General features: G+C 39.2%; 2 protein-coding genes across 4 annotated transcripts; both read left to right on the top strand.

Annotated features, from left to right (window-relative positions):
• The first annotated feature begins 4,733 nt into the window (after positions 1-4,733).
• On the top strand, positions 4,734-11,583 carry SPATA5L1 (spermatogenesis associated 5 like 1). Its single transcript, XM_008492078.2, has 8 exons — positions 4,734-5,979; positions 7,014-7,199; positions 8,515-8,673; positions 9,168-9,377; positions 9,757-9,984; positions 10,075-10,209; positions 10,798-10,923; positions 11,242-11,583. The coding sequence occupies exons 1-8, from the start codon at positions 4,903-4,905 to the stop codon at positions 11,392-11,394; spliced, it is 2,274 nt and encodes a 757-aa protein (XP_008490300.2). The 5' UTR covers positions 4,734-4,902; the 3' UTR covers positions 11,395-11,583.
• A 1,460-nt stretch (positions 11,584-13,043) lies between these two features.
• C10H15orf48 (chromosome 10 C15orf48 homolog) lies at positions 13,044-16,699 on the top strand. Of its 3 annotated transcripts, XM_030457412.1 has the most exons (5): positions 13,217-13,387; positions 13,652-13,740; positions 14,464-14,524; positions 15,182-15,274; positions 16,554-16,699. In XM_030457412.1, the coding sequence occupies exons 1-4, from the start codon at positions 13,346-13,348 to the stop codon at positions 15,248-15,250; spliced, it is 261 nt and encodes an 86-aa protein (XP_030313272.1). In that variant the 5' UTR covers positions 13,217-13,345; the 3' UTR covers positions 15,251-15,274; positions 16,554-16,699. The 3 variants fall into 3 exon arrangements, with proteins under 3 accessions (XP_030313273.1, XP_030313272.1, XP_008490299.1); XM_030457413.1 differs by lacking the exons at positions 13,217-13,387; positions 16,554-16,699 and adding an exon at positions 13,044-13,206 and having other exon boundaries at positions 15,182-15,551; XM_008492077.2 differs by lacking the exon at positions 16,554-16,699 and having other exon boundaries at positions 15,182-15,541.
• Positions 16,700-23,470: the final 6,771 nt, after the last annotated feature.

Genomic DNA, 23,470 nt, shown 5'->3' on the forward strand with positions numbered 1-23,470 from the left:
ATACAGATTTTTGGGGCAAAATCAGAAGTACACACAGTATCTGATGTACAGGTGAATGGCAAACCTACAGAGTGAGGCTGATATGGTTTGTTCTGTTCTCCCCTCCTTTTCAGTTAATGCTATTATTTGATTTGCCTGTTGCACATCAAGCACTGAGCTGACATTTTCATGGAATCATCTGTCCTGATGCTACAAAAGCAACCTTTCCCTTCAATCTCTCTTCCCTTTGCACATCAGTTCACATTTAAATACACTGAATTTCATTTGCCCTTTTACTGGTAAGTCCCCCAGTTTGGTATGGTTCTCTTGAGATTTTCCAAAGTCTGCTCTCATTCCTGTATTGAGTACCACACAAGGATCTCACCAGATTCCACAGAAAACCAGTCATCTATAAGCAGTAATCAAGAGGTGCTAAAGACAAATATTGACAAATTGATAAATGTGTCTTCTTAAATTATCTGCTTTGTCCATTTTTCCCCTTTTTGGAAACTCTATTACCCCAAAGAAGTGCCAAGAGAATGCAATGTGTATTTGGGCCTCAAGTCACTCCCAAAGAAAATGTAATGTCTAAGCAGAAAATTTCCTTGGCAACTTCAGCTAAGACAACCAAGTTTCTAGGGGAAGATTTCAGGTGCAAGCACCCATTCTTCTCTGGTGCATCTGCAGTGATGGCATAACTTCCAGCAGAGATACAGCATGAAGGTTCTCCAAGGTGGAGTAACTTCACCAGAGGCAGCAAGCAGAGATTTTCCACACTCTGAGAAGTGCAGGGCCTAAGCTTGCGTGCCTTGCAGACCCAAAATTCCTACTAACTACTGTAGGAACTTTTTCCCTATAAAGATACAAAACTGGGTGTTCACTAGAAAATTGAGTAAACACATTGAGGGTGGCCCTCCCATAAAGACATGCAGACATGTGAAAGCTCTTTCCACTCCTTTCCTAAGCACATCTTTACAATTTATCTATGAAGTTTGTTATAGCAGAGCCTGGTGTTTGAAATGTGCCATATCTACCAAAAGTACAATGCTGTATTTATACTGGGACACAGAACATCCACAAACACTAAAATCCTGCCCTAAAATATATACACGCCGTCTACGCACTTTGAGCTATCTTCCCATGATTAACAGACTATCACAGCACATTTTCAAATCCATTTATTTTTAGAAAAGATTGAGATGAAGACACTGCTAGTTTGATATTTTTTTAAACTATGGAAGTTCTGAATCACCCAGCTTAGCAAAAATATAATCGACTTAATATAGTCTTCACTTTGTGTGCAGGGAATTATTGTAACAGAAGAAAGTAATTGTTATTTTTTGAGTTACAGTAATTGGGAATTTTGAACAATATATTATTCCACAAAAAAAAACAATAGGTACATCCAAAAGCAAACCAGAAATGTTATCCTTTCTTTTTAGAATATTATTAAAGTATTGTACGTTTTGCTTAAAAAGAAGTTAATCTGGCCCACTAAATATGAAAGTAAAGAATAAAGGGACATTCTTCCCCAGAAATAAACCACAACAAACCCAACATGAAAAAGCTGAAACAGTAATGAAGCAGAAAATTATCTGAACACTCACTGTGCTGGTTTTTCAGTTTCATATTAGAAACAGAGTGAAGACAATGCTGGACAATATTTGATTTCTCCAAGAACTGATGACTACTCCCTTCAGATTATCAGATCTGAAAGAAGAAATACAGTCATTCTTGAAGATCAGCTGCCATCTAGTGAACAGTAAGAAAACTGTTTAAAACACTTTTTATCTTCTTGACAGTTTAAACTAGATTCTGTATGGAAAACCTTTTTGCCATTTGGTCACTGTTAATTTTAGTGCTTGTAAATAACTCAGTAGCAGGGCTACTGAAAGGTATGCATTCCAAAGAACAGCAAAGTCACTCAGCAATGTTTTCTACTAAAATACATAAATAGTCTTGATCCTATGGTTTGCTCCAAAAAAAGCCACTCTTATGAACTTCCAAAACATCATTTAAGTGGTTTTTTTGAGCTTCACTTCATTATACTAAAAAAACCTGAAGTATCAGTGTCTTAATGTAAAATATTCAGTATTACATGAATTTATACAGTTAAAAATGGAAGAATTTTAAGTTAAAATTCACAGACTGAGATGTGTGTATCAAGCAACAATATCACAGCTTCTATGTTGAACACCAAGAGTGTTATATGTATATATTGTTATATCTACATTTTACCCTTTCTAAAAAATTAATCAATCATTAGAATAAAACAAAAAATATTAGAATTGTGCATCCACACTGTCAAATCTATTAATGTTAGGTAAGACTACTGTGTTTCATGAATTAGTACTTCATTCTTGTTTCATGATTTTGTGAAACAAAAAGTATTCTGTTCATATTGCAGCAATTATTACTGGCAGATACTGGCCAAGAAGGCTGGTGGCTTTGTCTTGTTTATCCCCTAAGCCATAGCCTGTATTTCCTCAATCACTGTGATGACACAAGCTGGAAATGCCATCAACTTTGTCATCATAAAGTGGCAAAGAGGTGTAATTCAAGTATATTATTTTCCTCCACTTATTCTTCCAGAGATGAAGAACTTTTCCACCTGCTACAATTACACATATTGACAGCAACTATGTTCAGCAGGTTATTTGTTGCCTAATTCAGCTCCAGGTTTGAATAAGGCAATTTGAAGAGATTTTAGATCTATACATAAAATCTTCAATAATACTAAAAAATTATTTCCCAGTTCTCTGACATGAAAAAATATGGCTATTTTCCACTGTTGTACTGTGGAAATACTGCCAGAAAAGGTATACTGAACTAGATGCTATCACTTTACTGACTTGGGAGAAATTTTATTTTCTTACCACTTAGAAACTACATGTGCTTTTTTCTATATCAAAGTAAATTTTAAGTTGGAAAAATAGATTACTGCTAAGCACCTCTTCCATGCATAAGTCATTAAAAAATAAGCTAGAAGACCTCACTAAAGCCAACAGAAACTCAAATCAATGTCTAACTACTATTATTTGGAATTGTCATTCAAGATTAGATTTGCAGGTGTTTTCTTTTTTGTGAGAAATCAGATTTTCCAGATGTTACAGTAAATCTGTTACAAAGAACAACAATATATGAATATAAACCACAGACTCATTTCAAATATGCACTTTTCCATACTTTCCTTTCCTAAACACAACTTCTTAAAACCAAGCAGAAAGTCTACCACTTACAGTTTGGAATTCTCCAAAACACAAATCTGCCATTTTAAACAGAGTATGTTTTTTGTTTAATTGAGTATGTACTTGAGGGCACTTGTGTTTATGAGAACCTTTGAAGGAAAGAAATAAAACAAGAGAATGTGTTTATAAGACATTGGCTTGAAAATACATTCTCTTTCTTGGAATGAAAGTTCCTTATAATCTTTTGTCTGTACTTTCTCTGGACAGACATCAGTCTGTCCCACACTAAATAACTAATAAGTCTGCATATTCCATATCATCTTTTGCATACATGTGCATTACAAAAACATGCCATGAAAAGAAACATTAAGCAGATATCCAGGAGAAAAGGAACAGAAAATAAACCCTGAAAGGAGACAACATGGTCATGAATTGGAAGGAAACAGAACATAGGCCCTTTCACACATTACTTGGCATAAAGAGAACGCTTATTGCTTTTCACACTGCTCAGCCCTACACCTTTCTTCTGAGCTCTTAGTCAGCATTTAAAATTAGCTGAACTGACTCTGTTAACACTACCTGGTTATGTTCATATTTTACTATAATATTTTGTGTAAAGCCATTGCTTCAGTAGGACTGTGATTAAGCAGGACACAAAGGGATTTCCTTACACTTTCTCTCCAGAGGCCTTCAAAGCACATGCAGGACAGGTTGTAGTTGTGCTGTAAACCACACTCTGCATTTTCTGTGATCATAACTACATCTGAATGGTGCCATCTATTCAAACTCCCAATTCTTGTACATATACATGGTCTCAAATGAAGTTTGTACTCACTACATGTGTAACTTTACCCACAATGAAGCTACTTCCAAGAACAAAGATATGCACATAGTATATTTTATATGGTAGGTTTTATCTTGCATTCCACAATATGACAGATCTCTTGGAAGGTTTTTATAAAAGTACTGTACAATTCGTAGCACAGCAAAAGAAGGTGGTGGACTAAATAGTTACACCATTCATTTTTCTTTAAATGCTGACTGAACATTTCAAAGCACCATACTACTACAGTTTTACCAATTGCTGTAGTATTTCCATCTTAATTACTTGTGTTGGCAGCTTCTCAAGTCACCTGTCCTACTTGTCTTTCCACCAGCACCTACAGTTGACTCAATCCCAATGTCGGGCGGGGGTAGGGCGGGGGTAGGGCGGGGGTAGGGCGGGGGTAGGGCGGGGGTAGGGCGGGGGTAGGGCGGGGGTAGGGCGGGGGTAGGGCGGGGGTAACTGAGGGTGGGAGACAAGCCCTACTAAGTCCAGATCTGTGGAGAACAAGGCGAGCGGCAATTATAAATGAGGGGCAATCCAATTCGTCACTGAGACGAAAGTATAAAAAGCCGAGGGAGGGCTCACAGGGGGTCACACGGCCATTCCAAGCGTTCACCTCAGGGGCACTCCTGGAGCAGGAACGCCCCCGGCAGCGCGAGAGGGAAGGTCCCGCCCCGCAGAGCACGGACTCCCAATCGTGCGCCTGCTCCGTGGAGGCGCATGCGCGGTAGGCGTGGCGGCCGCGGGTCGGCTGCTGAGCGGCGTGGTCCGGTGCGGTGCGGCCGGGAGGGCGGGCCTGGTGCCGGGGGAGCGGGATGGCGAGGTGAGGTGATAAGGAGTTGGAGTGGGCTGCGCAGAGGAAGGGGGTTCCTGCCCTCTGCGGCGGAGGGAACGCCGTGCAGGTCCGCGATGGAGGTGGCAGCCTTAAAGCTGCTTCCCCTGGACCCGGGTGATGAAGGCACACAGAGGTGCAGGATAGGACCTGCCGCCCTCTCTTTCCTGGGAGCCAGGATCGGTGCCCCGCTGAGGATCTCCCTGCCCACGGGCTGCTGCTTGTGCACGGCGTGGCCCAGGCACGATCTGGCGGACGGGTACCTGCAGGTGGATCTGAGCTGCAGGACCGCGGGGGTGACTGCGAGGGACCTGCGGGGGCTGACGCTGGGTGTCGGGCAGCTGAAGCTCCTGGCGTATCGCCAGTTAAAAAGAGCGACTGTGAAAGTAGTCCTCAGGAGCTCTGCGCTGAAAAAGTCGACTCCCAGAGCAGTGTTGCAGGAGACAATCAGAGAACTGCTAAGAAATGTTTATGTTTCGCTCCATTACGTCGTTACTGTGGCCGCGAATCTTGAAAACCCCGTGGTGTGTATTGAAATACTGTCTGTAGACCCTTTGACGGATGAAGCCGGACTGGTAACGCCCCAAACAAGCATAAAAATTAAGGAGGTGGTCACTTCGGAATGGTACAGACATTTATCAGAAGCCACTGCGAAAATTTCCATTGCAGGGCTTGATGATGCAGAAAAGTCTTTGAAAGAAATCATTGACCTGCCTTTCCGCTTCCCAAAAACTTTTAAGAAGTTAGGGCTTTCTGTCCCTAATGGGGTGCTGTTAATAGGCCCCCCAGGTGTAGGAAAAACTCTTCTGGTAAAAGCAGTAGCAAAAGAAGTGGGTGCTTATCTGTTTTGCATCAGTGGCCCAGCTCTCTATGGCTCGAGACCAGGAGAAAGTGAAGAGAATTTGCGGAGAATCTTTGAAAAGGGCAGAGAAATGTCATCTGAAGGCCCAACCATTCTCTTCATTGATGAAGTTGACTCTCTATGTCCCAAGCGAGGCGGTTCAAGCAATGCTCCTGAAGATCGTGTTGTTGCTCAGTTGTTAACACTGCTGGATGGTGTGGGAAGCGAGGGTAAGATGGTCATTATGGCAGCAACAAACAGGCCTGATGCCTTAGACCCTGCACTGAGACGACCTGGCAGATTTGACAGAGAGGTGAGTAAACAATGCTATTGTTATGCTCTTTTTGAAATTTCCTTAGTGAGGAAGAACAGGAGGCAGTTAATAAAGTCTTTTTTTTTTTTAAATGTCTACTATTCATGGTTAATTATGGGATTTTGCAGGTCTGAGGTGTGTCCTGTTTCCTTCTTCAGATGGTTGCAGCTTAGGTAAGATAGGGAGCACGTTTTACTCAGGAAACTGATAGCTCGAAAAGAGGACTCTTAATTAGACACTTACCTGTTCTTGAAGGTTTTCCTTTGCTTACAAGTGCTTAATATTGCAAACTTGGGGTTTTCTCATTTAAATTCCAGATTGAATATTGTGTGTGTCTCATGAAAGATTTATTGTGCCAGGGAACTAGTGACCCACTGTGTCAGAAACTATTCAGATTTCAGTAGCAGAAGCTGTGTCTAGTCAAGAAAACTGCTAATCTAATGGTCAGAAGATGAAAACATGCAGTAGTACAACACACAGTGCTTTTTCTTGTATTGTTTATTTTGCTGACTAAATGTATTCCTGGGTCATACAGTTTGGTAAAGTTCTTTAATACTTTCCCACCTGTAATTTTGGTTATTTTCCAGGATTTATAGATTATTCAGATATCTTTTACGGTGGTATTTTACCAGGTATTCTGATATATTTTACGGTGATATTTTACCAGGTTTTTAATAATGTTCAAATGTCTATCTAATAGATTTTTTTTTTCTTTTGGATGAATCTAATTTGGTTTGTGATGCAAGGAAATGATATCAATCTTATGACATAGTTGAAATTACCCTATAATAGGACTCGGTGGACACACAGTGATAATGTCTTACAAAAAACTGTTTATACAAACACTGCTTGGCAAGTAATTGTAAATAAAGAATAATTTAAACTGTAAGTTTCTTATAGAATAATTGCAGTATAAGTATCAATCTTCAGTAGGAAGTATAAAGCAGAGTGAAACTTGTTTGCCTAGGTCTATAAAACAGGAAGAACATAGCAAAGTACCTACTTAAAATTTTTGTTCGTTATGTTTGGTTTAGGTGATTATTGGGACACCAACACTTACACAAAGAAGATCTATCCTACAATTGCTAACATCCAGTATGCCGATTTCTACAGATGTTGATTTGGTTAAACTGGCAGAGATGACAACTGGGTATGTTGGAGCTGATCTTACAGCACTCTGCAGAGAAGCTGCTATGCAGGCCGTGTTCCACAGCTCTTTGGTATGGTTGCCAATTAGTCAAGAAGAGTGTCCTTAATAATGTGTACTACCCTTTCCTCACTAGTACTCAGCTTTACTTCAAAAACTCAGCAAGTTGAAGAACTCAAATGAAAAGAGTGAGAAACACCAAGTGTGTTGTAAACATAAATGCACCATTTTGCTAGTCCTTTCAGTTCTTACCTGAAATAAAAGCAAAGCTTTGCCTAAAATTTTTATCCTTATCTTTCTAGTATTGTGCAAAACAGTTTTTAGTCTTTTTTGGTGAACCAAACTGTAATGTCCACCAAAGATCTCTCTTGAAGCTATCGGCTATTTAGAATTCAACTTCTTAATAATAACTGCAAATTAAAGTTTAGATTGACCCATGAATATATAACTGCTAATGGTAATAACTGTTGTTATTTGGGTTGTATGGACAGATAAAATATTTCAATAGACACAAGACATAAAACTGTCCAGTGTGGAGAAATTTACATTCTTAGATACTATAGGCACAGATTTAGAGATTTGCTCTTTCTTAATATTCATTGTAGCTACTGGAACTTTTACAAGAATCCAGGTGCATGTTTTATGTGGTTTTTCATCTGGAATGGCTGAGCAGAAGTTTAGAGCCAGAACTGCAACGTTACCATAGTAGGGCATCTGCAGAGTATGGTAGGACACTCTTGTCACACAGGGGTAGAAACAAGAGAAAATCATATTTCTAAAACTTTCTTCTCCAATAAAATACTTTGAGCTTGGTATCCTGGAAAGAAATAGATGGATAAATAAAAATAATGAATAAGTAGGTGGCCTATTTGTCTTGAGAACTGCAAGCTGCTTTGTTAAATACATCTTAGTTCTCTTGGTGACACTTAAGAGTGTCTAACTCTTAGTTAAACATTTGTAGTTTAATAATGGTATTTTCTAGACTGATATAAAGTACCTTGCCTTCTCCAGTAATGGGTGAAAATCAATGTTAGAAGAATTTTGTGTTCAAGAGAATCTAGGAATTAACCCCCTACAACTGTATTAACCCTGAAGGTAGCCAACATTTGATTTAGCAGATCATAGTACTATAATTTAGGGGAAAAAACCCAGTATTCTCTAAAGCATTGATTTCTGTTCACTTTTTTTTCCCATATAAAAACTTGCCATTAAAGAGATTATATTCTGTTTAGTGTTACATCTTTGCATCTGCAGTGCTTAAGCTTGTTAGCTCAGGAAATAGCCACTTTAAGTTGTGCTTGACCCTTTGTGATGTTTTGCGTGCTAGTACAGCATTTTCAGTTAGTATTTAAATACATTGTTATTATGCTTTATCTGGGTTTCTCCAGGATTCAAGTGAAATGGTGATTAATGCCACAGATTTCCAAGAAGCTTTTAAAAAAATTCAACCGTCCTCTTTTCGAGGTGCTATTGGACTAATGGAGTATAAACCTGTCACTTGGGAGCAAATTGGTGGTCTTGAAGATGTGAAATTAAAGTTAAAACAGGTAACAAAAGATGTTTAGATAAACAGCTGGTTGCTAATAACCATGTCTTCCAAAATATCTTACATGCTATAGAAATTAATTATCTTGCAAAGTATCTGATTATAAACTGTATTTTTAACATTTCTATGCTACAATAAGTTATTAGCGTTTGTGAGTTAGAACATCTTCCAGTCACAAGATACCACAAAGCGTAGTATCATGGGAAAGTTAGCTGTTTTTCAGAAAAACACCTAGTTTACAGCCAGATAATTTATCCATTCCTGAATTTGTAGCTAGAGAATACTCTTGCATATCATCTTTAAAGGATTGTCTTCTGTTCTGTTTTGAGACTGAGACTTTTAAGAAGAAGGGCAGTATATGAAAGAAGACCAAATTGGTATTCTCTGTTTTCAGATTAATCAAGGGGAGAAAATAATGTGATCAGCAAGTTTATTGATTGCCTATGAACTCTAATCTCATTACTAAGAATTTCATGTGTTTTTATGTATTGACAGAGTATTGAGTGGCCCATGAAATTTCCTCAGGCATTTGCTAGGATGGGCCTGTCTCATCCAAAGGGTATTCTCCTCTATGGGCCATCAGGGTGTGCCAAAACCACGCTGGTGAAGGCAGTGGCCACAAGTTGTCACTGTTCCTTTTTCTCTGTGAGTGGTGCTGACCTCTTCTCACCGTATGTTGGAGATTCTGAGAAGATTTTGTCTCAGGTATAGTTTTCGGGTTTTTGTAAGGTCTGCAGTTTATTTTGCTTAATAGTTAGGCCTTAATTTTGTTATTGAAAAGATTATAGTTAAAGCTGTCATCTGATCATTAAATAGTAATGGCTTACAGATTCACACTTATGTAGAATCTAGCCCTGGAATGAAACCACTTTTAAACTTTGAAAGTATTTCTACCCTTTTGTTTTCATTTCACTTCAGAATTAAGAAGCAGAATTTACCTCTAGTAAGTGTAAGCCAGAATGACTCTCCCATGAGTCTTTTAAGAATATATCTTTCAAATACTGACTATATGCAAACAGATGTTTTCACCCTGCCTGGTAGGATGCTACGTATTAACATTTTACTTCATTAATTTTAAAAAAAGGTTTTTCGCCAAGCAAGAGCAAATACCCCAGCAATAATATTCCTAGATGAGATTGATTCTATCTTGGGCTCTCGGTCCCACTGCAGAAGTGGCCATGGTGTCTCAGAGAGGGTTCTTTCTGTTCTTCTCAATGAGTTGGATGGAATTGGGCTGAAAGTTACAGAAAGAAGAGGAAGCAAACTACAGCTTGAGGGTCAATTTCAAGAACAAAGTGACAAGGAAAGAAAGGTATTTGTGTCCTCTTTTCTGTGTAGGAGGAATGATAGATGCTGTCCAGTTCCATGTTTTGCTAATTTGTTTATATCTGCTCTTACTCAGTTGGAGTTTCAGGAAACTTTGAACAAAGATTTCATGGTAGTTGCTGCAACAAATAGACCAGACGTGTTGGATGATGCCTTACTGCGTCCTGGAAGGCTGGACAAGGTGATCTATATTCCACCTCCAGATCTGAAGGTGATGTATTACAAATCCATGCGTGGCATTAAATGGATAGATATTAATTGCCAGTGTACTTTAAGAACAAAGGGAGCATATTCCTATAATATATGCAATAATTTAGTGAAGAAGGTACAATGAAAAAGCTAAAATGGGAATAATTCTTTTTGTAATTTAAACACCAGTAAGGTCTTAAGTGCTGTATGCATTTAGACTGTTGCATATAGAAAACAGGCAAAAGCTGAAATAACTATGTATGCATGAAATCAAGCTGAAGCTTAGGAAGTCAACACAACATATTGACTTTCCTTGCCTCAGATCATTCTTGTGCCCTGTTCCCAAGGGAAGTGTAGCTACTTCTCCTGAGCTTCCCCCCAAGAAAGAAAAAAACTTATGCCAAGCAGGCCAAATATGGCCTCTTTAGCCTGAAATGTTGTGTTTTCATGAAGTAATGAGTAACTGTGAAGATCAAAAAAGCATGTAAGGTTTCTCTGAACTCTTCTGGATTTTCCTTAAATCTGACTTGAGATTTTATGCTGCTTTGGAGAGAGGGTTGATGATTGGTTTTTGTCTTTGCTTTCTTATTTAATACACACCAACTTACAGGGTAGGCTTTCCATTTTGAAAATCTGCACAGAAAAAATTCCATTAGATACTGATGTGTCCTTAGAAGATGTGGCAGTTCTAACAGACCTCTTCTCAGGAGCTGATATTGAAAATCTGTGCAAGGAGGTAAGAAATATTCATGGTTAAACTGAAATGAACTAAACAAAACCTTCCAACAAAAAGAGAGCAACTCACAGAAGTAACTTAAGTCTTCAGTAGTAAAGATCTTGCACAGTTGAATGAAAAAAAAAAGTGAATGAAAAAGTTAAGAGTAATCTTATTCAATGCTTATCTGTGGTTAAGTAATCATAGGTAGTAAAATGCAGTGTTCAGATGCTTTACCTAAAATGTGATTTAATGTAAAATATTGTAGAATACTTAAAATAAGTTCTTTGCAACTTAGAACATGATAAGCACTTAAAGTTGTTTCTTTTTCTTTTAAAGGCTGCTTTGTTGGCATTGCAAGAGAATGGACTGGAAGCAACTGCTGTAAAACATGAACATTTTGTAAAATCATTAATGACTGTAAAACCATCCTTAAACCTAAAAGACTTGGAATTTTATGAAAAATTTTATAATCAAGAATTAGCCTCTTGAATCAGAAAGGAGCTATTTTGCATAGGTATTTTTAAATATATTACCAAGATTTTGCCATGTCTTATGTCTCTCCTGCTTTTTAATACAGTACTTACTGTAGTTTTCTGTATGAAATGCAGTAAAATTTCAATTGTTAAAAATCTGATCTCAACAGTTAAGGATAAATTAAATCTCGTTTGCTTTGGCTAAGTTTCCATCTGATGAAATGAGCAACTGAGATACTTAGATAAAGCACTAAGGATTAGTGTTATGGTAAATTACCTAGTTTTCAGTACAAACACTGGTATATAGTAAGTATTTATTTTAAAATGTGGTGTGAAGTCTCCAAAGGACAGTGGGTGTTTAAAAAATAGAAAACTTGCAGAATTTTAAATAGGAGGCAGTAAGTCCCATATTATATATAACATAAGGTGTTTCATATATGCATATCTACAGGCTTGCTTTCTTACAAGCAGATTCAAAAATATAGTTGCAATTAAAAGGTTTTTAGTACTTACCACCTTGTTCTAAGTTTGGAAGTCTGGATGGTTTTGGAATAATTTTAGATCAGTACAAGTGTTTGGATTGAGTAAGCAGATATTAAGTAAGTCTGTAATCAGTTCAAACTATCAAGTTTGACTTTCTGCAGAACTCTTCTACCCACCCAGCCATTTTTTGCCAATGTGTTGTTGTAGGGACTGCACTGCAGTGTAGTTTACAGCTCACAAAAGGAAGTCCCCAGGCAGTTAGTGAATGCAGAAGGGAAAGGGAAACTTCAGAAGCTCTTGTAACCTAAGGAAGGCGCCAGATGTAAATTACTGTCCTCTGGCTTGGTGGCCCTAACCACCAGTTCATAGGAAAGGACCCTTCTGTTGCTTTATTCCTGGGAACAAGCTAGGCCAGTGCCATCGAATTTCTGGAAGGCCCAAAGGTTTCTCAGCAGCAGTGCTGGAGTTCAAGTATGAAAACCTTCAGGGTAACTTTGATTTGCTTTCCAGTGTATGTGTTGCTTTACAGTTTCCAGCGTGGAAGTGGTTGGGACAGCAAAATGCTGTTGTCTCCTTCATTTGAAACATGTTGCTGCTGAATTTCAGTACTTGCTTTCCAGAAGGACCAACAGAGCTGATTGTGCCCTGTGATCTCCTGTCCTTGCTGTCCCTCCTGTCCTATCCAAGGCAACCTCTCCTTCCTCTCACTTCTTTCAAGTGGGCAATAGATGGAGAAATAAGTTGGTGGGAGGAGTCCTGGCACAGTGCACCTGCAGCCTGGCCCTGCGAGTTTTTCTCAGACAAGGGTATTGGCAAGCGAGAGGAGCTGTGTAACCCATGAGAGTGATGGGAACCGTTTCCAGGGCTAAGCTCTGTTGGGACAAAGAGACAGTGAGATAAGGCTCCTGTGTCAGACCCTGCGTGAACCTTGCTGAGCTCTGGGAAGGGGTGGGTCAAGGCCTCGCCTGTGCTTTATCCTGAATACAGTGCGCTTTTAAGGAGAAGCAAGGTTCTGAGTTACTCAGTCGGGGAGAGCGAAGGAAGGGGGTGCGGGTAGGCAGCGGGAGGAGCGCAGCCCCGGGTCCCTCCCTGCCCGCTCCCTGCGTTACCCCCAGAGGCCGCCGGGCGGCGCTGCCGCACACCCCGCGCTGCTGGGACAGGACGGGGGGGGCGCCCCCGCTCCCCGCCTGGGTTCCCGCAGCCCGGCCCGGTCCGGTCCGACCCGGTGGCGTGTCCTGGGGCACAGCCCGCCCCTGCCCGCCGTGCTTGGACTATATAAGGGGGAGAGCACTCTGTCCCGACGCTGATGTTCTCAGGAGGTGCTGCTGGTCCTTCGCTCTGCCAGGTAACAGGCGTCGTGCACTCTACCTCGGAACCGGCAGCCAAGCTCTTGGTCCCACGGCACCCCCCGGCTGTGGTGTCCCGGTCCGGGGTGCGGTAACAGGGTGCGAACCGTCTGTTCAGGGTCCGCAGTCGCAGCCAGGATGAGCACGAGCTTCTTCCATATGCTAAGAACAAAAAGAGAAGTAAGTTTGGCAGGGACGTGATGTGATAACCCGGTGTGTGGGAGGTGCTGGCTGGGGGCTGCCGCTAAAATAACCTCACAGAGGGACAGCAGGGGACACCTGTGAAATTCAGGCTGAAATGAGGTGGTGGGGAATAGTAATGTAGAGATAATACAGCTTAACAGGTAGTTATCCTTTAATTCCCTGTATCTGTCAGTCCCCCTGTGTGTGGCTCTGCAGCCAGGACACTGGTTTTTAAATGCTTTCCTCCGTTTTGTCTTTCAGCTCATTCCCCTGGTTGGAATAGTGTCCTTTGCAGCAGTTGGGGCGTTCTCTTTTTGTGTTTATTCCCTATTCTCCAAATCTGATGTGATGTAAGCAAAATACTTACTGCTTGGAGTTTACCCTAACCTCTGTTTAACAGAAACCATCATGTTTCTGCACTTATATATATATATATATCTCCATGTCGATATCCCAGTCTACCAGTAATGACTAAGATATCTGTGATACCAAAGAAACTAATTTGAAGTGTAGTCCAATTATTTCCTATCTCTTCACTTAATAGATTATATTTTTTCCTTGCTTTCAGTGTATAGTAAATTTTAAATGTTCTTATGAAGAATTTAAAATAATCAATAGATGGCATGCAGATATGTTGCAACCAGGCTCTTGATTGTATCTAAAGAACAGCATTTGGTAATATGGACTTACAATAAGTTTGTATTTTGATGGCTTGGCCAACAATTGGAGGTAATTCCTGTACTCTTTAAGCTTCTGGGAATATTTATGTTTAAGTTTATTGGAATGGGCAGTTTATCTGTCAGTGTAAGAAGTCCCTTTTCTCTGGTTTGATTTTTCACCTTGCTTCCCTTACACATTACTACTTGAACATTGGTGGCTTGTTTAGTGCTTAGAAGCTGCAAATAAAACAAGACATCATTGATTTGCCCAAACCTGTGAACTTGTGTTTCAAGAACTGAAATACTTGCTTACATTAATAGTTCTGTTTACAGTAGACTGCTCATATAGGAAAAATGTGTGTAGGATCACATCCTGTAAACTTAGTACCTGTTTTGCTTTATCTTCTCTTAAAGCATTAACAAGAGAGGCAATCCAGAACCATGGGAAACTGTTGATCCTACAAAGCCTCAGAAGGTAACTTGCACAAATAATATATCAGTACAAATAGCATATATTTCTGACACAATGAAAAACTTTACTTAAATGTTTTAGGACTAGCAAAATATAAATGCAGAAAGAAATGTAAAGCTGGCAAACATCTATTTAGAAGTGGAACTAATTGCTTAATTAATTTCTTTATATAAAGTATCTTTCCTGAATGTCTTCATGATGGGGATTCAGTCATTACATTCTAGATTTGAGCCAGGGTTGTTGTCCCTGTCTCCCAATCCCTACAATCCATTTATTCAATTACACTGATAAGAGTGGAAACTTGGAGTTTAAAGGAAATGCTGTTTACCCTTTGTCCTGAATTACATAATTGACTCTAATTAGAATGTTTTTGAGTACTGCAACCTGAAAGAAGGAATCTTAGTTTAGTAGAGCACCTAGGATAAGAAAAAGAAATATTTGTCATTATTCCTTATTTAATATACAAGTGCTTTTATTCATCAAATTATGAAGTATGTCATCAGTTGCTATTTTGCTTTCTTGTGGAAGGAATATGTAAAGCTACCAGAAATCCTTTTTCAGTGATAAGTTGATGTATGATATGGGGAGGGGTGGAAGTGAAATAAATTCTTACTGGCATTTTCCTAGTTTCATCCATATTTTTCTTTTAATCTCTTCCAGCTATTAACAGTCAATCAGAAGTGGAAACCTATAGAAGAACTGGAAAATGTCAAAAGCCTTGTGAAGTGACAAGTTTCTCTTGCCTCCAAAAAGGTACCCTATGAATCTAGTGGAATCACTTCTGCACAAACTTGACTACTGAAATCAGTGTGCGGAAATGCTTCTGCTACATTTTTAGGGTCTCCCTACATTTTTTGGACTCTGGATGAGAAGTTTCATGTTGCCTTAGAAGTTGGCATATAACATCCACACAGTCCAAAAATCTGTCTCAAATATTTTTCATAGGCATTTGATAGCAAATTATGAATATTCAGATGGTAATTATAGATGGGAAAAAGCCTTTTCACCTTTTGTAGAATTTTGTATTTCTCAAAATACATTATTTTTGTAATTCTATGGTTTTTAAATAAAATGTATTTTGATTTTCTTACAGCATTCCATGTAAATTCCATAAATGGAGATTTACCCAAAAGCCTTTCCCAACTGGGATTCCTGGTTTCTCTGTAGTATATCCAGACCAAATATTCTTCATAGCCAGAGAACCTCTTTATATGGCAACATATGTGGTCATCAAGTATATTTGCATTTATTTTGTGTGTTAGATGCAACAACAGTGGAAATCAAAACTCATGTTCCACTGCTAATGCTATAACTTATTTAAGGGTGTATTTGGGACTACAAGAAGTGTGACTAAGAAGGAAATCAAAATCAGAATTTGTTGTGTTTACTCTGTTCAAATTTAGAAAAAGTTACCAGAATTGGGAAACTTAAATGATCCAAAACTAATTACATTATGTCCATTTCTTCTCTCTATGCAAGGTACTTCATGTGCAAGGTCAAATGTACTGCTCAGAAACATATTTAAACATTTTTTTTAATGTTTAACAAAAAGAGAAACAGATTAAAATGAGGAATGACTCCATGAAGGAACAGTACTGTCTAAGTATCTTTGTGTTTTGTTATGCATTGGTCAAGAAAAGAATGTAAATTAACACCCAGTAATTTAATGAAGCAATATATGCATCCAATGGTAGAACAGTCATTTGTGGGTATTTACTGTACACATAACTTTCCAGACAGTTCCTCAGTATATTATACAGTTTCTTTTAAAATGGATGTTCAGAGTACACATTAATTTCTGTAAGGAAGAAAGCAAAAGTGAAACGACTGCTAACTGGAGGAGGTTCCTGTAAGTGAGTAATAGTGAAGTGCTTTAGGTTATCCTGCTGCAGACAAAACTTAAGTTACTGAAGCTGTTTCCTGAATTTTAAGGTAGCCTGGCTTCAGAAGCTTTGTGTTTTCTTCAGATTTACTGATGCTGAGGCAAAAAAAAAATAGCTGAAATGTAACTTTACCCTATATTTGTGTGCAGATGCAGCATATTTGTTTATCAAGTAAGGATGACTCAGCATTTATGTTTGAGAGGAACTACAAGACTTCAGAATGCACTCTTTGCTTTCATATAAGGAATTGTATTACAAGATGATTTGATAGCATAACAACACAAAAATCCAGTACTCTGAAAAATGTGAGTTTTAAGTATTTTATTAGAAAAATATTTTTAAATATTTTCTATGATGTATTCCTAATTTCTGTATCTTTACTGGACTACCAAATGGAAGTGCTATGCTTTGAGTTCATGCATTAATTGAATTTGTTCATTTTCTGCACTTCAAAAATACAAGTATTGTCAAAGTTCTTGGGACAGTTTTGAGTGTTCTCATAGTCCTTAAAAAAATGCTGTTCCTCGCACAAACGATTTTTTTCAGTGCACACTAAGAGCAATGACTGTCTCACCCCAAATACTCAGGACAAGTCTATAAAGCAATGTACAAATTCATTCCTTGTTCTACATATATCAGAGTTCAGAGAAAGATTAAATGGTTGAACATTATGAGCTGACTTTCATGAGAATAATAACACTTCCATATTCTGTGATTTAGAAACCCATGACTTTATTCTATGGACAACTTCCAGGCTGTTGAAATTAACAATATTCTTCATTCTCTTTATTCTATTTTCTCCATTTTGTCTCCTACTCCATTCAGTTATTGTTTTCTTTTAAACAATCACTGTCTTTACTCACCCTGTCTAGCAGTTTTCCACTGTATCACTTCCAACTTTCATTATAATGTTAAATTAAAATACTCAGTGGCTTGTTAGATTTTCAAATACAGATTAGAAACCATTAGAAATTACTTTTAACAGCTCTAGTGGCCATTAGAAATGCATCATTAGAATTTATGGTCATGCTTTTCTAACTGCAGGTCATTTTAAGTCATTTATTTGTAAATAGCTCTGTGGAAGAACAGAAGGTTGTTTTATGCAGTGTATATGTTATTATTACTATTTTTGTTATTATGATAGTATTTAAAGGCCTTAACCACAATCTTACAAGATCTGTGGTGAGTTTTTCATTTGGTTTTCTTTGCATATGTTGGCCCCAGTCTTGGCAATTCTGTGCCTGTTACACCTTACCCCTTGCACTTCTCTACTGCAAGATGCTATAGTTACGGTACTATACTATCTAGTTACTTCATTGGTGTGTGTGGTTTCTGTAGAAAATGTAACTTACAGAGGGGTCTGATGGAAGCATTAAAGGAAATTGTTCATCCTGGTGTTGTCATCTGTCTCATTCAGTGCAGAGGGTTGTTGTCCCTCGGAGTGGCTGTACAAAATAAACAAGAGTAATGGGAATGATTCATGGGCTCTGGCCTATATTTGGTGTTGGACATTTCCCAAAAAAGCTTTCAGATTAAACAAACATGGCCACACTACTCAGCACAGTTTTAATAAGCTCCCTGAGGTCTTTGCTATATGGCACATCCCTACCATGCAGGGAACACATGAGATAACAAGATAATTTCAAAGTGTAACTGAAATGGAAATAAAAAAGCATTAGCAACAAAGTGGATGCAGGGCACTGCAGTTGGACTCAGTAACTATTGACCTTTGGGTGCTGATGTGAATAGAGAGCCGGCACATTGTTTGCTGAAAGCTCTCCCATCATAAAACAGCCATCACTGCTACTTTCACCCTCCAAAGGGAGGCCAGAGAGTGAGCAGACACCCAGTCCAAAGAGCTGTTCAGGGGTGCCTCGCCCTCATCGAAGATCAAGCACCTTTTCAGGGGGCTGGGCCAGCCCTGTTCATGCTGTACCATGACCTGATGACCAAAAGATTCTGCTTTAATTACCTTCTACTTGTAGACAACATTGTTAAGGGCATTTATGGGTCAGAGCTGTCAATGTAGTGTCTTTCTGCAGGTTCCTCTAAGGGTGGGGTGAGCCCTTAGATAAGCAAAGCCATTGTGAGGGAAAGACTGCAGGGCAGCCATTACCCCCTCCTGAGCCCATTCCCTGCTCCCACCTTGGCTGTGAGGGCCTGGGGCCCTGCTCTGCTCTCCCCTCTCCCTCTGCAGCCTCTCACCATAGGGCTGGGGGCCATTCTCGGGTCTCCCCTCCCTTTCCCAGGCTGAGGGACCTGCTGGAGGCTGCTCTCCCACCCAGGACCCTGCCTGCCTCAAGCCTCTCAGCCCTCAGCTGTGCCCCCGACTGCAGTGGAGACCAGGCCAAAAAATCAGGTACAAGAAAGGAGGGCTCTCACTCCGGGTTCTGTGTTCAGTGGTTTCCAGGTGTGTGTGGTTTGAGGAGTTGAGCTCCCTGCTCCTGGCTCTGTGCTGCCTTGGTACTTGGCAGTGAGCAAGGCAAAGGCTTTATCTGGGTGGCAACCCAGGGAGTTGTAAGAAAACTGTAACTCGGGCGTGAAGGCCTTTAATTGTCTTTGAGCTATGTGAGCAGGGGAGAGCCCTAAAAATAAGTTGTCTGGGCTTCAGGATATATGCCACATACTGGCTGATGCTGCCTTAATTTTTAAAACTCCTGATCTGTTAGCAATAGGAGCACACACAAAAGGTTTGGTTTGATTTCCTCATCATTTAAGACTTCCAAGGTTTGGCCCAGTGCATCACACAGGTGCCATGGCCCGCTCTTTGTGTGGTGCTGGATGCTCCCTTGGTCACAGCAGACCTCTGCTCCTCAGGCTGCCTGTCCATAGTCTCTGGGTTGTGTCACTTGGGTGCTCTGGCTCCTGTGTTTGGCTTGTGGCTCCTGATGAACGCCTGGGTTGAGCCAGTGACAGCCAGGACCTGGGTCAGGACACCTGTGGTGCTGCCCTCCGACCACAGCTGTGCCTTGATGCTGGGCTGGCAGAGATACATCAGTCCTGGGTGAGAGAGCATTTCTGCTGCTCTTGGCTAAGATTTGACCTCATGTAACATTCCCTAAAAAGTGATCTGTGTGAATAATTTATATTTCATGATGCAGTATTTTTAAGATGAAGCCAAGTCATCTTTGTGACCTTGTTCTATAAGGTTTAAAAAGTGCTTGTGCATGTCTGTTAAAATTCTGATAAATCTGCTTCCAGTTTTACCACTTGTCAAGCAGTAGAAAACCAGTATCTTGAAACGTCAATCTGGACTACACTAGATTCTGGTATTACTCACATTCTGTCTCTTACATCCTCCCTATTTTCTTCTGAGACTCCTTCCTTCTTTCCCTTGCTGACACAACTTTTCTCCTTCCCAAATCTGTCTCTCTGTCTTACCCACCAAAACACACACGTAAGAAAAACTTTAAATTTTCATGGGGCTAACTTATTTCTACTGTCAAAACTATTTATTAGTACACCTGCTTTGTGTTCTGTAAGTTACACATGTAATATGGGTAGGTTGGAATATAATGAGGCTGCAAATGGCCCTGCTTGTAATGTTTGTCTTGCTTCTCTCTCTCTGCTGTTCTGCTTTGGTTTGGGCATGTTGATGGTATTGTAATTACTGCACCATAAGCATGTTTAAGAGAAAAAAATAGGAGCCTTACTAATAACAGTAAGGATGCATATTCTGTAAACTCTTCAAGAGACTGGGGGCTCAAGTGCTCCACCAGCCTTTGGCACAGAACGATATTACATCTTCAGAAAAGACTGATGCATCTTATGAGGTCTAAACGAGAACACCCACCTTATCTTTCTGGTTATATGGTTTGTTAACAGCACAGTGTTTGCTCTTTGTCTTCCTCTTTCAATACTGTAGAATATGTGGATTTTTAATTGCAGAATTAATGTAGGGTCAACATGATACACTAACAGATACAGTTTATTTCAACACAATATTACATTGTAATTACATAATATTGCATTGTGTGATGTACAGAGGGCAAAAGGGCATAGCCGAGGATGCAACAGTTGAGAGATCAGAAACTTAAGAGGTTTGAAAAACTTAAGTGTAAATAAATGTGTTTAAGCTTTCAACTTTAGCAAAAGTTTATCACTCTTTATTTCCTCTTGTGTGTCTTTCATTGAAATAAAAGTAAGCAGTAACTAATAAACACCATCCTTTACCAGACTTGATGTTGATGTTGCATGAACAAGGAAGTAAATGCAGAAAATTCAGATTAGTTATCACTGCTAGCAATGGGAAAGTTTTATCTGTTTGCCAAAGAAAAGCAGAGTAATCTACTTCTAATAAATCACTGATTCACTACATCAAAACAAAGAGAAAGCTGTTTTTCTATTAAAGTTAAGAATGTTTTGTTTAATGATGCATCTCTCCCTCCTGCTGCATGACTTCTTTTATAATTCAGTAAAGCCTGAGTAGTTTTTTTAATGACTGCTAGCATTATGCTGCCAGTGTTATTACCATTATTAAATTGTATGTGAGCATTTTGTTGCCTTTCCTGTGTCTATTTTTCCTGTTGTGAAGTACTTTGACTGAAACATGCTCTGGCAGAAAACAGAATTTGGCCTAAAGACTGCAATGTGCAACTTACCCTCAAAAACAGAAATACACAGTCCAGTCCTAGTCATGTTCTGTCCATGGCCTCATCGCCAAACTCATAGCCATGATTTTAATCTTACGATACCATACAGAGTAGATATAAAAGAAAATCAGTTTGATGCTATGGGAAACATTTTATACTGATTTCAAGGATGCATTGAATTAGTATCTTTCAAGGTCCCTTCCAACCCCTAACATTCTGAGATCCTGTGATTGTATATACACTCCAGTATGCATTTTTTTTAAAATTCTCTCTCTTAAGAGGAATAAAAACATTTAATAACCAGGTTCCTGTATGTGTGTTAGTTCAAAGAGGAAGCTTTAGTATGCAAAACAGGGTGATACATGGAAGTTTCTGTTTGTTCTATATGTTGAGTGTATTGCTGCTTGGTGAAGTGACACCCAGAGGGTGAGGGCAGGCCTAAGTAAACAAATGTGCACTGAAATCATAGGTGGAAGTCAAACAAACCTGTATGTTTGGCCTTCCTGTTTTTAGCAATCCCCACAGTTGCCTGCTTAGCTGTACCACAGATGTAATGTATATTCTTATATGATTATAGGAAAACTATAGCACGAAGGTATTACTGTAGCTAGAGATGAGCATTTGCTGAAGAAATGTGTAATCAGACTTATGAAAATCAAGCTAAGAAAACTTAATAACCTATTGGACTTCTTTCTTCATTAAGCAGATAAAGGAAAATAAGGCAATTCAGCAAAGAAGGGAGATGGGCACAACACTCAAGTTTTTTCCCCCCTTAGCATTCAGTTATTCATGTGTGTGGTGTGGGTTAGATGGGCAGCACAAACCTTGCTAAAGGGATAAAAGATTGTAAGGACAATCATCAAACATCTTAGCTGAACTGCACAACAGAGCAACTAATGCTGCAGTCTGTCAACACAATTGGTACTGCATCATTTACGACCACCATCATTTGGTTCAGAAATGTAAGCTATAGCTGGCTGCAGGATAATGTAATGGCATATTAGGTTTTCCAGTTGCTATCTGAAGTACCCACGTGATTTGGCTTTATCAGTTTTCTTCCCTTCTTCCTCTTTTGTGCACAAGCACACCTTGTATCATCAGCAACATATGAAGTTTTTAAAAGGCAGTATGAATATCCTTACTTAGAGCAGTTGGTGGGCCGATTAGCAGGATATAATTATTTTTTTTTAATTATTATTACTCCTGCTCTGTCTTCTGCTTCTTTCTAGCTCTGACAGCTTTAATTGTGGACTGCCTCTCCCCTCAATCCTTCCTCCAGAGAAACATAACATGTACTAAGTCTGAGGATGGAAGAATAATAATCTGCTTTCATTGCTGCTTTACAGAGGCAGTTAATAGATTTAATATAATGAGGTACCTTGCTTAGCTATCTGCAGATTAGGGTATCTAAACCACATCTTCCTTTACTGCACATGGCCCTTGAACTTTTGATATGCGAAGCGTTATTTCTTTTAAGTTTTCTATGATATGAATTGATCTTTGCCCTGTGGCAAGTCCCAGCAGCTCAGCTGGCTGAAAAACATTGTCATAGGTTATAACTAAAGCTAATATCTAAACAGAAAGGAACCAGTGTGTGTAACTGGTTGGGCAATTTCCATTTCCAGTTGAAGGTGTGTCTTTTGCAGAAGCTTAGAAAATACAAACTTGCTTAATAGTCTGAAGAAACGAAACAAGGCTTTACTGGAAGGAAGTTGTGGTTCTGAGTCTTTCAGCCTCTTTCATCTGTGTTCTCTCTCTGTGAAGCCTGTTCAGCTAGATCAAAAGACAACATTATACTAGCAAATGTGATAGTGTAACACAACTGTACATTACAATTCTGTATCTGCCCATTTTGAAAGAGAATTGCTTTCCTCAGTGTATAGTTTTGGTTGAAAGTGTTATTAGATCCCTTATAAAGAAGCAGACAGGCCAGGATGTAATAAATGGAGGTATATGTTCTCCTGGAAACATGAATGTACCACTCCAAAGGAGCAATACTTACTTTCATAGAAAAAAAGAGGTTGCATGATAACTTAGGTTGTTTCCATTAATGAATATGCTTTATTCTAATTGCATTTACAATACCTGTAGCCATGACTGATTTCCAGTTATATATATATTATTACATACTTGGAACTAGAGGGAGGCACTTGGGTGTTGTATTCCATTATATTTCCCTGTATATACCTTTAAGAAGTATTTTAAATCCTTTCCAGTAATTGACCAGCAAATCAGTGGCTAGGTTTGTGCTTTTCCTCATCACATCCATGATAACATCAAATCCTTGTCTCATCCTTAGGAAAAAGTACTACTTTTTTTCTACTGACCAATGAGACTTTTTTTTTAAATGGCATAAAATATATTCATTTGACATACAGAAGTTTCGACAGTTATACTCGGTACAGAACTCTTGATTAGAACCTGGGACTTGTGCACCATCTTCTGGTAAACTCGGGAAAGGCCTCGACAGTTCA

The sequence above is a fragment of the Calypte anna genome, chromosome 10, assembly GCF_003957555.1.
Source record: "Calypte anna isolate BGI_N300 chromosome 10, bCalAnn1_v1.p, whole genome shotgun sequence".
Taxonomy (NCBI): Eukaryota; Metazoa; Chordata; class Aves; order Apodiformes; family Trochilidae; genus Calypte; species Calypte anna.

What these genes read in the sequence shown, in the direction of transcription:
- C10H15orf48 (XM_030457412.1), top strand. Translation starts at nt 13,346, where the DNA reads ATGAGCACGAGCTTCTTCCATATGCTAAGAACAAAAAGAGAA. An exon ending in TGCTAAGAACAAAAAGAGAA is followed by an intron (nt 13,388 to 13,651) that starts GTAAGTTTGGCA and finishes TTTGTCTTTCAG; the next exon opens with CTCATTCCCCTGGTTGGAAT. An exon ending in ATCCTACAAAGCCTCAGAAG is followed by an intron (nt 14,525 to 15,181) that starts GTAACTTGCACA and finishes AATCTCTTCCAG; the next exon opens with CTATTAACAGTCAATCAGAA.
- SPATA5L1 (XM_008492078.2), top strand. Translation starts at nt 4,903, where the DNA reads ATGGAGGTGGCAGCCTTAAAGCTGCTTCCCCTGGACCCGGGTGATGAA. An exon ending in CCGTGTTCCACAGCTCTTTG is followed by an intron (nt 7,200 to 8,514) that starts GTATGGTTGCCA and finishes GGGTTTCTCCAG; the next exon opens with GATTCAAGTGAAATGGTGAT. An exon ending in TTCCACCTCCAGATCTGAAG is followed by an intron (nt 10,210 to 10,797) that starts GTGATGTATTAC and finishes ACCAACTTACAG; the next exon opens with GGTAGGCTTTCCATTTTGAA.